This window comes from Gorilla gorilla, chromosome 19 (genome assembly GCF_029281585.2).
Source record: "Gorilla gorilla gorilla isolate KB3781 chromosome 19, NHGRI_mGorGor1-v2.1_pri, whole genome shotgun sequence".
Classification (NCBI taxonomy): domain Eukaryota; kingdom Metazoa; phylum Chordata; class Mammalia; order Primates; family Hominidae; genus Gorilla; species Gorilla gorilla.
The window spans coordinates 21,640,651-21,653,251 of NC_073243.2; the positions used below are offsets into that span (position 1 = coordinate 21,640,651).

Below are 12,601 nucleotides of genomic sequence, written 5' to 3' on the forward strand. Positions count from 1 at the left end.
TGGCAGGGGATGCCTGTGCACCCACTCAAGGCTGGGTTCCAGGCCATAGGAAGGGTGGTGTCATAGGTGCTTCCACCTCAGCACAGCAACTGAAGGACGGAAGAGCTTGCAGAGCAGCCACGGGCCTGAGCTCAGGGAGGTGGTGGGCAGAGTGGACTGGGTCCCCCAAAGCTGCAACCATAGATCAAAGGAGCAGGAGAGAGAAGTCAGGAAAGTTCTGAGCACAACCCCACCCCAAACACACATGGAGTCCTCTCCTGACCCAGCCACATATGGAAGTCAATACTGCCAACAGCAAAGACATTTGGCCCAGACATTGGCCACTGAGTCCTCCCGGAACATCCAAGGAAGACGTCCTGAGGTCACTATGTCAGCAAATGGCCACATCTCGACCAGGTCTTTCCCAGGTCCAATGCTGTGCTCATCTCTCTGAGAAAACACAGGGGGAAAGAAACCTGGAGACACCTGTATAACACAGAGGACAGGGACTCAGCCACAGGGCCATGGGCTCTGCAGAGAGGTAGCCTCTTCGTGGAGCAATACTGAGGATCATCACCCCGGGCACATCCAGGAATGAAGTGTCTCTGAACCTCATTCAGTCATGTCAGTCACCATGGCACCATCAGTGGTTCCTGGAAGTTGTGTCACCCAAAAGTGATGGGCACAGGGGCCATGTTCCCCATCCCCGTCCTCCTCTCTCTGTCCTCATGCCATGATCTCAGCTGCTCTGCTGAGCTCACACTCCCAACCCACCAGCCTCCCACCCCTCACTCTGGCCCTGTGGAGTCCCCAGAGAGGGGAACATGAGCTGACCTGAGCTGCCCAGTGATAGGAACTCAGGAACCCAAGGAGGCTCAGTTCATGGGTTAGAGAGGGCCCAAACTCAGGCTGAGTGACCCCAGGCCCTCCGGTCCTGCCTGCAGGCAAGATGGCAGGGATCCTGCCATCCTTCCAGGCTCTGAGTGGATGAGAGGGGACCCAGGCTCAATGAGCTTGCACCCATCCAAGGGGAAGAAATGACCCCACAGGGTCAGGCTTGACTCACGCTGCTTCTCCTGGAGGATGCTGGATGTGCACGGCGCGGTCCCTTCTCCTGCAGAAAAAGAAAATAAACATGAGCAGATCCTTGACACTGTTGCCAGGCACTGTGTTTCCCAGGGAGGCTGCTTGGAGCTGCCTCTGACCCTCACTCTAGAGCTTGGGATGGGCAGAAGTATCTCCTACCACTTCATGCCCTGCTCTGCCCTGACCTGACCTAGCCCTTGGCCCTTCATGCCACACCTGATGCCATTTCTGGGGAGAGTACGGCCTGGCTCCTCTGCCTCCTCAGGCGTTTCCACCCCTGTCTTGTTCTCCAGCTCCTCCTCTCCTCCCTCCTCTATAAAGCAGCGGCTTCCCAGGAGCTGCCTGCCTCTCTATACTCACTCTCTCCTCTGAGGGTCCACACTGAACTCCAAGCCCACAAACCACTGCCAGGGCTCTGCCTCTGGCCCAGGCCTCTCCCCTTAGCTCTGGATCTGCATATCCCACTGCCCCCCAGACGTCTTCTGTGGCCACTCCCAAACACTGCACACTCCCCATGACCAAAGCTTCCCTAGAAGTCTGCGGCCCCTCCCAAAATGTGTCTGTGGCTTCCTCTAGGGCCCCAGGTCTCTGAGGAAGGTCTCCAAGGCACAAAGCGAAGTCACCTCCTGGTCTCCCCAAGGGACTCGAGACTCCTTCCCCATGCAAAGCTACCTCATTTCTTCCCCTACAGAACTGAAGGGCAACTCCAGTCTAAGAACCTCCTCCATCTCCACAGCCCACACTCCAGGGCCTGGTAGATGACTCCTCTCCTGACCCCATGCCTGCCTCTCACAACCCCGTGCCTGCCTCTCACATGAAACTTCTCCAGGTGTTCATCAGAATGAACTTATCCAGGTGTTCTCCAGATGGATTCATCAGAATCCATCACCCTGTTTCTGTAGCCCTCTGCCTGCCAGGGCCACCTTCATGGCCCACGTCGCCTGAATCCTGGGGTCATGGCCCCCGGGCTCTCTCAAAAGCAGGCAGGGGTAAACAATGGGAAGAGCGCCCAGCTGGAATCTGGAGGCTGACTCCATTTCAGGCTCCCTCTGGCCTGCTGTGTGATGTAAGGCACAGCACTCTCCCTCTCTGGGTTCATTCCTACAAGATAGCAGGGATCCAGTGCTCGCTAAGAACCTCCAAGTCCTGAAAGCCCTTGAGTGACACTGCATTATAATTGGATACCTGGATTCAAATGCCAGCTTCTTCACTTACGAACGATGCACCCTTGGGCAAGTTACACAACCTGTATATGCCTCAGTCTTCCAATCTATAAAATGGGGATAGTACTGGTACTTGCCTCGGAGGGTTACTGTGGATATTAAATGATTAATATACATAAAGCCAGCTAGGCACGGTGGCTCATGCCTGTAATCCCAGCACTTTGGGAGACAGAGGTGGGCGGATCACCTGAGGTCAGGGGTTTGAGACCAGCCTGGCCAACATGGTGGAACCCTGTCTCTACTAAAATACAAAAACTAGCCAGGCGTGGTGGCGCATATCTATAATCCCGAAGCTACTCAGGAGGCTGAGGCAGGAGAATCGCTTGAACCCAGGAGGTGGAGGTTGCAGTGAGCCGAGATCACGCCACTGCATTCCAGCCTGGGTGACAGAATGAGACTCTGTCTCCAAAAAAGAAGACAAATAAAATATATATATATATACATATATATATACACATATATATATACATATATATATACACATATATATACATATATACACATATATATACATATATATACATATATATACCACATATATATACATATATATACATATATATACACACATATATATATACATATATATATATGTATATATATATATATGTAAAGCCTTCAGAACACAGTCAGGCACAAAACAGGTGTTCAATAAGTGAGGATGGCTCTGATTCTTGTTTTATTTACTTGTTTACTTCTAACCATTGATTCAAGACCTTGTCCCTTTTGTCTTCATCATGATCCCAGGTGCAGCCAGATAGAGACAATCAATGGTTAATGCTAGATGCCAGCTCACAGCACTCCCTAGACCCAGGGGCCGTGACAAAGCCTAGGCCCAAGAGGGGCCCAGATAGAGAACAGAGACCTGGACACCGTCATAGAGCAGTCCCCACACAGCTGTTTCCCAGGTGCAACAGCAGCACAGATGTGGACAGAAACAAGGAATGACCCAGCAGCCAATACACAGGTCAGGGAGCGAAGACCAGCAACATGTCTGAGCACCAGCTAAGGCCCATGAAACTCTGGCGCCCCTAAAAAGTCAACTTTGACCACCCAGCAGAGCTGCGGCCTAGCAGAGAAATTAAGACATAAGACATGCATTCAAAAAACGCCTTCTATGGGCCAAGCCCCATGCTAGGGGCCATGGGGGATACAGAGATGAGGAAGTCAGAGTGAGTGAGGAGCAAGAACACCTCTGTGCAGAGAAGCACACGGCTAACTGCAATGAGAGGCGAGACCGGCAGAGAGAGAGGGGGAGGGGAAAGATTCATTCTGACTGAGGACTCCAAGGAAGCTTGCGCCAGAGCAGAGATTTCAGTTTTGACAGTAGAGGAAAGGGCATGGCATTCCAAGCAGCCAGCAAGATCATGTTTATGGAATGCCAAGTTCAAGGCAAAGCGGGGGTGTGAGAGAGCATGGTCCCATTTACAGATAAGAAGGAAGGAAGGAAGGAAGCCCATTTACAGATAAGAAAACCAAGGCCTGAAGAGGTGAAGGAGCTTGCAGACTCTTTCAAATCCAAACCTCCTGCTTTTTCTATCATACTCCACCAAAACCAGCTGCATAATGAGCAAGGCCTCATGCAAAAAGGAAATGCCGGGTCCCTTGTTCAAACAGAAAAAAAAAAATGTTGCTAAAGGTACTAAAATATAACATTTTTCCTTTTCCCTGAGGATGCTCTAAAACCTGTTATGGTGTTTTCTTTCTTTCTCTCCTTCCTTCCTTCCTTTCTTTTCTTTTCTTTTCCTTCCTCTCTTTTTTTTTTTTTTTGACAGAGTCTCATTCTGTCACCAGGCTGGAGTGCAATGGCGCGATTTCGGCTCACTGTAACCTCCGCCTCCCGAGTTCAAGCGATTCTCCTGCCTCAGCCTCCCGAGTAGCTGGGACTATAGGCACCCGCCACCACACCCGGCTAATTTTTGTATTTTTAGTAGAGATGGGGTTTTACCATGTTGGCCAAGATGGTCTCAGTCTCTTGACCTGGTGATCTGCCCACCTCGGCCTCCCAAAGGGCTGGGATTACAGGCGTGAGCCACCGTGCCCGGCCGGTGTTTTCTATTTGCTACTGTATTTCCTCATGCCCAGGGAGACTTGAGGGATGAGTGCAGGCCCTCCCAGGCCCCAGGGTCCCTGCTTCTTAGCTTGGCACGCACACACAGGCTCCACCAGCACCCAGGATCCCCCTCCTGCCAGCCACTGGGCCAACAAACCATGCTGTGAGTGACAGTTGGAAAGCTGAGCCAAGCATGCGCCCCTCCCACAGGCCTGCTGGCCCCATCCAGGGTAGACAAGAGTATTGCAACCTCCATGCTGAAATGCACTAGTTGAGTGAGAGGTTTTTTCCCTCTGAATCACCCTTGGAATGCTCTATGGCACTGCCAGCCCAGGGTGGGGATAGCTGCCTCGCCCCAAGACATGGTGGAGTATGAGCACCTAACCTCAGCCCTGCCTGCTCCCAGGCTCTGGCTTGGAGGGAGGTCAGCGGCTGTCCATGGGCAGGGGCAGGAGAAAAAAGCTGGGTGGGGGTGGGGCTGAGAAGCCAGAGGGCAGGAGAGCAGGAGACCAAGATCCCAGGAGGCTTCAAGGTGGCAGGAGGCAGGACGATTTGAGAGCCGCCCACCAAGTACCCCCGCACATATGCACTGTCCCGTCAGACTTCACTCACAAAACACAAACTTGGCCGGGCATGGTGGCTCACGCCTGTAAACTTAGCACTTTGGGAGGCCAAGGTGGGTGGACCACCTGAGGTCAGGAGTTTGAGACCAGCCTGGCCAACATGGTGAAACCCCGTCTCTACTAAAAATACAAAAATTAGCTGGGTGTGGTGGCGCATGCCTGTAATCCCAGCTACTAGGGAGGCTGAGGCAGGAGAATCACTTGAACCCAGGAGGCAGGGGTAGCAGTGAGCCGAGATAGTGCCACTGCACTCCAGCCTGGGCAACAGAGTGAGACTCCATTTAAAAAAAAAAACACACAAAAACACAGACTCGAAGATAACACCATTCGGACTTCAGAACAGCAAACCCAATACCTGCAGCCCTCTGGAGCACTGGCCCTGAGCCCTGACTATAACACAGACACTTCTGGCATTTCTCGGGCATCTACTATGTGTCAGGCCCTGGAGGAGGGGAGGACTCCAGCGCAGGGAGGAGCCGGGTCTGAGTCATTACCTCCACATTCTCATGCCAAGTCCATAGTTGGTACTCACGGAGACAGTTTATGAGTTCTCCAGACCATCCAATACTTTCATTACCAGGGTGTAAATATGACTTAGCCTGGGCAGGATGTCCAGAGGTGGGGAGGTGGGAAAGTTGGGGAGGTGGGCAAGGATGAGAGCTGGGGTTGCTGGGAATGCTGGGGATGCAGCTGGGGTTGCTGGGAATGCTGGGAATGCAGCTGGGGTTGTTGGGAATGCTGGGGTTGCTGGGGATGCTGGGGATGCAGCTGGGGTTGCTGGGAATGCAGAGTTCAGAGGCCGGAAGAAGCTCGGGGACCCAGGTGCCAAGAGGCCAGGAGGTGAGTGTCCTGGAAACGCCAGTGCGCAAGCTTCACGTAGGTAAGAAGAGGGAAAATATCAGAAAGGAGGTCGGGGCCAAGCTCTGGGACTCCTCAAAGCCAGCCCTGAGTGCGGCCTCAGCTGCATAAGCCTTGAAGGCTGCACCTGGGCACGCAGGTGCTTTCTGGCTTGCCTAGTGCTTTCCCACACACGAAATCATTGGCTTCCATGCCTATGCAATAAGGCTGCTGAGCTTCAGCAAGGTAAAGTCACTTCCCCAACGTTGAGATCTGGTCCCTTGGACACCCCAATACTGGCAAGGGCTCTTCCCACAATTTCACCCCGCCTCCTATTGGTCGGGGGCTTCCTAGAGCAGTGGCTTCCCAGGACGGCTCAGGCAGCCTGGGCAGTGCTTCCTGGAGGAGGAAGGCATGGGACAGGGGAAGGCTGCCACAGTCAGGGGCTGAGGGGTGAGGAGGACGGGAGCAGAGAAGCGGACATTTGCAAGGGGTGCAGAGAGGATGCGTCCAGAGACTTGGGGACTGGCTGGTATTTGCCTTGGGCTTCGTCTCTCCTGCAGCGCAGCCTGAGCCAGGCATCCCAGGGTTCCCAGGGCTGGTGAGGCCACCGACGGGGTCAGGAATAAGCCTGCTGTTTGACGAGGTAAGTGTGGCGCCCGGACAGTAGGAAGCCGGGCTTGCCTGCCCAGTCCAAGCCAGCTCCATCTTCCCTGGAAACCGCCAGCGAGGGAGGAGCCGGCTTGAACCTGGCTTCCTGATTTAGCAGGCTCCCAGGACGAGGGTGATTAACCAACTGTGCAGCTGGCTCAGCTGCCGCCTAAATGAGACCCCACTTAGCCTAGAGCTTTGCAAGGCTCATGGGCCCGACAGCTTTGCCTCTGCTGGAGCTTGTTTCAAGCGGAGGAGCTGCCAGAAACTCCTGCAGACAGGATGGGCTACAAGGAGAGGGCTAAGAACTGGGAAGGAAGAGTTTTGTCATGCACCCCAGGCTCTGGGCCCCACGAATCTTGCCTGTCCTGAACTCACACAGCCCTGGAAGGCTGAGCCACACCATCTTTTCTGAGAAGATGCTTCCGAGTCCCGCTAATGGTTTCCTGAGTGATTTTATAACTCTTCTTCCAATCCCCTCCCAACAAATCATGAGTTCCCCAAGTGCAAGAGAAGCAAAGTGTGTGGCCAAGAACAGAAACACTTTCGGCAAACTTCTGAAACAGGAGAGCCTTCCTGCATCACACTGGAGAGTTGGTGGCTGCGGGGAGAGTGATTCAGACAGACGGGGCCTTGGAGAATAAAGACTTGGGAATTCTCCTGATAAACCAGAAAGTGTCAGGAACAGCCCCTCTGGAGCAGAGACAGGAGCCGCTGAAGCCGGAATTTGCCCTGGGCTCTCCCCTTACTGGGCATTGGGAGCCCTGGCCAGGCTCCGGGCCAGACTGGTGGCTTTGCTCATGAAGCCTGGCTGAGGAGCGAAGACCTGCATGCTCCCTCCCTGCTCAGGCCACTCCCAACATGGAGCCTCCCCTGAGCTGCAGGTTGAGACTCATGCTCATTACCCTTCACCTGGCCCAGCATAAGCCCCTGCACTCATTCCCCGGACCCTCCTGTTCTCCTCCACATTGGCTTCTAGAATAATCTTTCTAAAAAGTGGCTCTTCGCTCCCCTGCTTAAACCATTCAGTGGATCCACAGGGGCACTCCCAAGAAGGCCCCTAACTCCTCAGCCTGGCATTCAAGGCCTTCATCTCCAGCTTTTCCACCCCTGCCTCTTTTCCAAGACCTCCCACCCCTTTTTACCACCCCCTAGCTCCACACCTCACCCCCAGCCCAATGCTTCACACCCCAACCTCAGACAGGACAAACTCCCCAAATCTCCGTTCTTCCCATACCTTTTATTCTACGTCTTTCCCATGTCTTTTATTTCATCCGTATGGTATGTTACATTGATTGATTTTCACATACTGAATAACTTTGCCTTCCTGGGCTAAATTCCGCTTAGTCCTTGACAAATCTTGTCATCTCACTATTCTTTTATGCTTGGGGTTTTTATATCTCTTCCAGGACAATTTATACTAACAATCTATGAGCTGTCATTTAAGGAATGACAACCTCATAGATTGTCCAACCTCAGTCAGGACAAACTCTCCAAATCTCCCTGCTTCCCACACCTCCCTCCATACCTTTGTCCCTGCAGCTCCCTCTGCCCTCACTGGTCTGTCCCAACCCCAGCAAAGCCTCCTTACCTCCTCATGTGGCAGCTCCAGCGCTACCTCCTCTTTGAGCTCTCTGTGCCTTGTTCCCCATCTTGTTAGAGCAATTAGCTCACTGGACTGTCACTGCCCCACCCCCGTCTGGGAGCCGGTCAATTCTGAGTCCACTTCTGAGTCATCTGTGTGTCCCCTGCGGTGACCAGCACAGGGTCTGACACAGAGTAAGTGTCCATTCCTGTGCATTGCATGCATAAGTGAGGGAAGGAATGTATGAGTGCACAGTGAGCCCCTCACCGCTTTGGGCTCAGACAGGGAGGAAAGGGACACACCCAGAAAAGCACAGCTGTCAGCAGAGTGGTCCGTGCTGCAGACAAGAGACCAACTCAGCTGTGCTGGGCATGAGGACAGTGGTCTGGGAGAGGCTGGAGTATCAAGGAGGCTTCCCAGAGGCAGCGCATGGGATTGTGGGAGCTAGAGATGAAGTCAGGGGAAGAGCCGGGGCAAAGGCAGGAAGCTGACGAGCTCCGCATGAGCCCAGGGATCTCTCTGCAAGCAGCCCCCTGGCCATTTGACTAGGATACAGTGGGGGTGGAAGAGGAGGGGAGGGATGGCCAGGAAGCCATGAATATCAGAATCAGAGACAACCTTGGGATTACGGGGTTTAGAAAAATTTGACAGCCCCTTTATGTCCCTCATGGTAGCTCTCCCAGGGCTGTTTGATTCCTGTAGTGATAGGAAACTTACTAACTCTGGAAATTTATGATTGCTAGAAGGAAGGCTGGAACCACACTGTGGATGGCCTTCGGTGCCAGGCTGGGGGATCTATACTTCATACTGCAGTCAACAAAGACCTACTTGCCAATTTCGTGGCAGAATGATAGGACTGGATTTCTATTTTAGAAGCGTCGTGGTAGGATTGGATAAAGATGGTAAACTGACTACACGATCTAGTCTTTCTCTCCTCCTCCAGATCCCTAGAAAATGACATCAAGCATTTTTATGTGAATTAATCTTTAGTAGCACTGTAAAATAAGAAGTGTCCTTAGCAGACCAGAAACTGTGTGGCATCCCCAAAAGTTAGAAGGCAGAGAGATCTAAGGAGGGAGGCAGGACTGGTTACATAATTTTCAGGGCCCAGTGTAAAATGAAAATGTGGGTCCCTTTGTTCAAACTAATTAAAAATTTCAAGATGGCAACAGTAGAGTAGAAAATCAAGTGTGTGGAGCCTTGTGTGACTGCAAAGGACAAATGCTCACAAGGCTAGCCCAGGAGAAAGAAAACCATAACCTCAAGACTGCAAAGAAAGGTCTGTGGCTTGGCCAGGCACGGTGGCTCAAGCCTGTAGTCCCAGCACTTAGGGAGGCCGAGGTGGGTGGATCATGAGGTCAGGAGTTTGAGACCAACCTGGCCAACATAGTGAAACCCCATCTCTACTAAAAATATAAAAAAATTAGCCATGGGGGGCAGGAGAATCACTTGAACCCAGGAGGTGGAGGTTTCAAGGAACTGAGATCACACCACTGCACTCCAGCCTGGGCGACAGAGCGAGACTCCATCTCAAAAAAGAAAGGTCTGTGGCCAGTGATGGAGGCAGCACAGAAGGAACAGCAGGCTTATGGGTGAAAAATACAGAAGCAAAGAAAGCTCTTGTGATCAATCGTCTGGGCTTCCATAGCAGAGGAGCCAGGTGTCTTGGTCCTCCCCCAACCCCTGCTTATGCCAAGCAAAGCATCTGTCCCAAAGTGTGAGAAAGGATGAGTGTTTGAAGGACAGGACACCATGGAAAGCTGAAAATACCCAAGAGGAATAAAACAGAAGCAACTGCCTCAACTCACACCAGCGACATTTTCTACCTTCTCCAATAATTCTATGACAGCAGGTTTCAGTAAACAGACATACTCCCATCACTCAGAGATAGATAGGCTGACAGGGAACTGCAAACACAAACTGGCATATGCACAAATATTAGTAAATATTAGATAAAAGCCAACAATGTGGAAGGAAGATATCCAACTCAGTGACTGAAGGGAAGAGGGAATTGGACCTGTGGAGTCCTTAAACCAACTTAGTGTCATGGTCATTAGTGGCTCTCAAATTTTAGTGCATCAGAATCACAGGACTAGTTAAAATGTGGATTCTGAGCCCCGCTCCCAGAGTTTGGCTGATTCAGTAGGTCTAGGGGTCTAGAAATGTGACCCCCAAAGTCACATTTCTAACCAGTTCCCAAGAGATGTTAATGCTGTTAGTCCAGGGACCACTCTTTGAGAAGCGTGTATTGAGATACAAAGTCATAAACCAGAGTCAGGGGGTGAATGGTAGGAAAAAATAGCTCTCTGGAATGCTAGAGGCAGAGAAATTAATCAGGGATACCCAGGCAGTGACTGCTTCCTTCCTGTCAACAAGAACGTGGCCTTGCTGACACTAAGTTTGTTTTAAGAACAAGAAGAACCTAGATTGTAAATCATTCCTTAAATGATAGCTCATAGATTGTTAGTATACATTATCCTAGAAGAGATATATAAACCCCAAGCATAAAAGAAGAGTGAGATAACAAGATTTGTCAAGGACTGAGTGGAATTTATCCCAGGAATGCAAAGTTATTCAGTATGTGAAAATCAATCGATGTAACATACCACATTGATAGAATAAAAGACAAAAACCACATGAACATCTCAATACATGTCTGCAAAAAAAAAAAAATCCTGCAAAATCCAACACCCTTTTATGGTAAAAAATACATTCAACAAACTAGAAATAGGAGGGAACTTCATCAACTAGGTGAAGGACAACAACAAAAGATTCATAGTTAACATCATATTTAATGGTAAAAGACTGAAAACCTTCCCCCTAAGATCAGGAATAAAACAAGATGTCTGCTCTCATCACTTCTATTCAATATTATGTTGGAGACTCTAGTTAGGGAAATTAGATAAGAAAAGGAAATAAAAGCTATCCAGATTGGAAAGGGAAAAGTAAAGCTACCTATTCAAAGATGATGTAATCCTATGCATAGAAAGTACTAAAGAATCCCCCCAAAAATAAAACTAAAAAATGAGTTCAGCAAGGTTGCAATATAGAGGATCAATATACAAAACTCAATTATATTTCAACACACTTGCAATAAACAGTCTGAAAATGAAATTAAGAAAACAATTTCAGTTACATTAGCATCAAAAAGACTAAAATACTTAGGAATAAATTTAACAAAACAGGTGCAAGACTTGTACACTGAAAACTTTAAAACATCATTGAAAGAAAGAAGACTTACATAAATGTAAAGACATCTCACGTTCACGGATTGGAACTAATATTGTTAAGATGACAATACTCCTCAAATTGATCTACAGAGTCAACACAATCCCTATCAAAATCCCCACTGGCATTTTTGCAGAAATCGACCTAAAATTCATATGGAAGTGCAAGGAACACAGAATAGCTAAACAATCTTGCAAAAGAAGAGCAAAGCTAGTGGACCCCCACTTCCTGATTTCAAACTTACTGCAGGTGTACAGTAATCAAGACTGTGTGGCATATTAACATATACACCTGAGTGGAATAGAACTAGGAGTCCAGAAATAAACCCATATGTCTATGATCTATTGATTTTTGACAAACCTGCCTAAACAATTCAATGGATGAGAGATAGTCTTTTCAATAAATGGTGCCGGGAAAACTAGTTAATCACACTCAACTCCTACCTCACACCATACACAAAAATTAATTCAAAGTGAATAAAAGACCTAAATATAAGAGTTAAAACTATAAAACTTTACAAAGAAAACATGGGGGTAAATCTTCATGACCTTGGATTGGGCAATGGTTTCTTACATATGGCACCAAAAGGACAGACAATAAAAGAAAAAATAGATAAACCAAACTTCAACAAAATTTTAAGATTTAGTACTCCAAAAGACATTATCAAAAAAAAAAAGTATAAAGACAACCCACAAAATGGGAGAAAGCATATCTGATAAGGGTCTGGTGTCCAGAATTCATTAAAGAACTCTTACAACTCAACAATAAAAAGACAACCCAAATTTTAAATGGGCAAAGGATTTGAGTAGACATTTCCCCAAAGGAGATAAACAAACGATGAATAAGCACACGAAAAGATGCTCAACATCATTAGTCATTAGAGAAATGAAGATCAAAACCGCAATGAGACATCACTTCACACCTGCTAGGATGGCTATATCCAAAAAGGCAGCCAGTAACAAGTGTTGGCAAGGATGCAGAGAAATTGGAACCTTTTTACATTACTGGTGGAAATGTAAAGTGGGGCAGCTACTTTGGAAATGAATTTGGCAGCTCTTCAAAAAGTTAAACAGAATTACCATATGATATAGCAATTCCACTCCTATGTATATCAGCAAGATAATCGAAAACATATCCACACAAAAACTTGCATATGAATACTTATAGCAGCATTATTCATAATAGCCAAAAAGTAGAAACAACTCACATGTCCATCAACTGGGATAAATGAGACATGGCATATCCATACAATGGAGTAATATTCAGCCATAAAACAAAATGAAGCACTGACTTATGCTACAATGTGGATGAATCCCAAAAACATTATGCTAAGGGA

At 48.9% G+C, this 12,601-nt stretch overlaps 1 protein-coding gene across 2 annotated transcripts in view; it reads right to left on the reverse strand.

Moving 5' to 3' along the window:
* The window catches only part of PITPNM3 (PITPNM family member 3), a 105,961-nt gene that overhangs the window by 51,523 nt on the left and 41,837 nt on the right, over positions 1 to 12,601 (reverse strand). For both annotated transcript variants that reach the window (XM_055367294.2, XM_055367293.2), the window contains one exon: positions 1,046 to 1,093. In XM_055367294.2, coding sequence (XP_055223269.1) covers positions 1,046 to 1,093 — 48 coding nt within the window. The remainder of the gene's footprint in view (positions 1 to 1,045; positions 1,094 to 12,601) is intronic.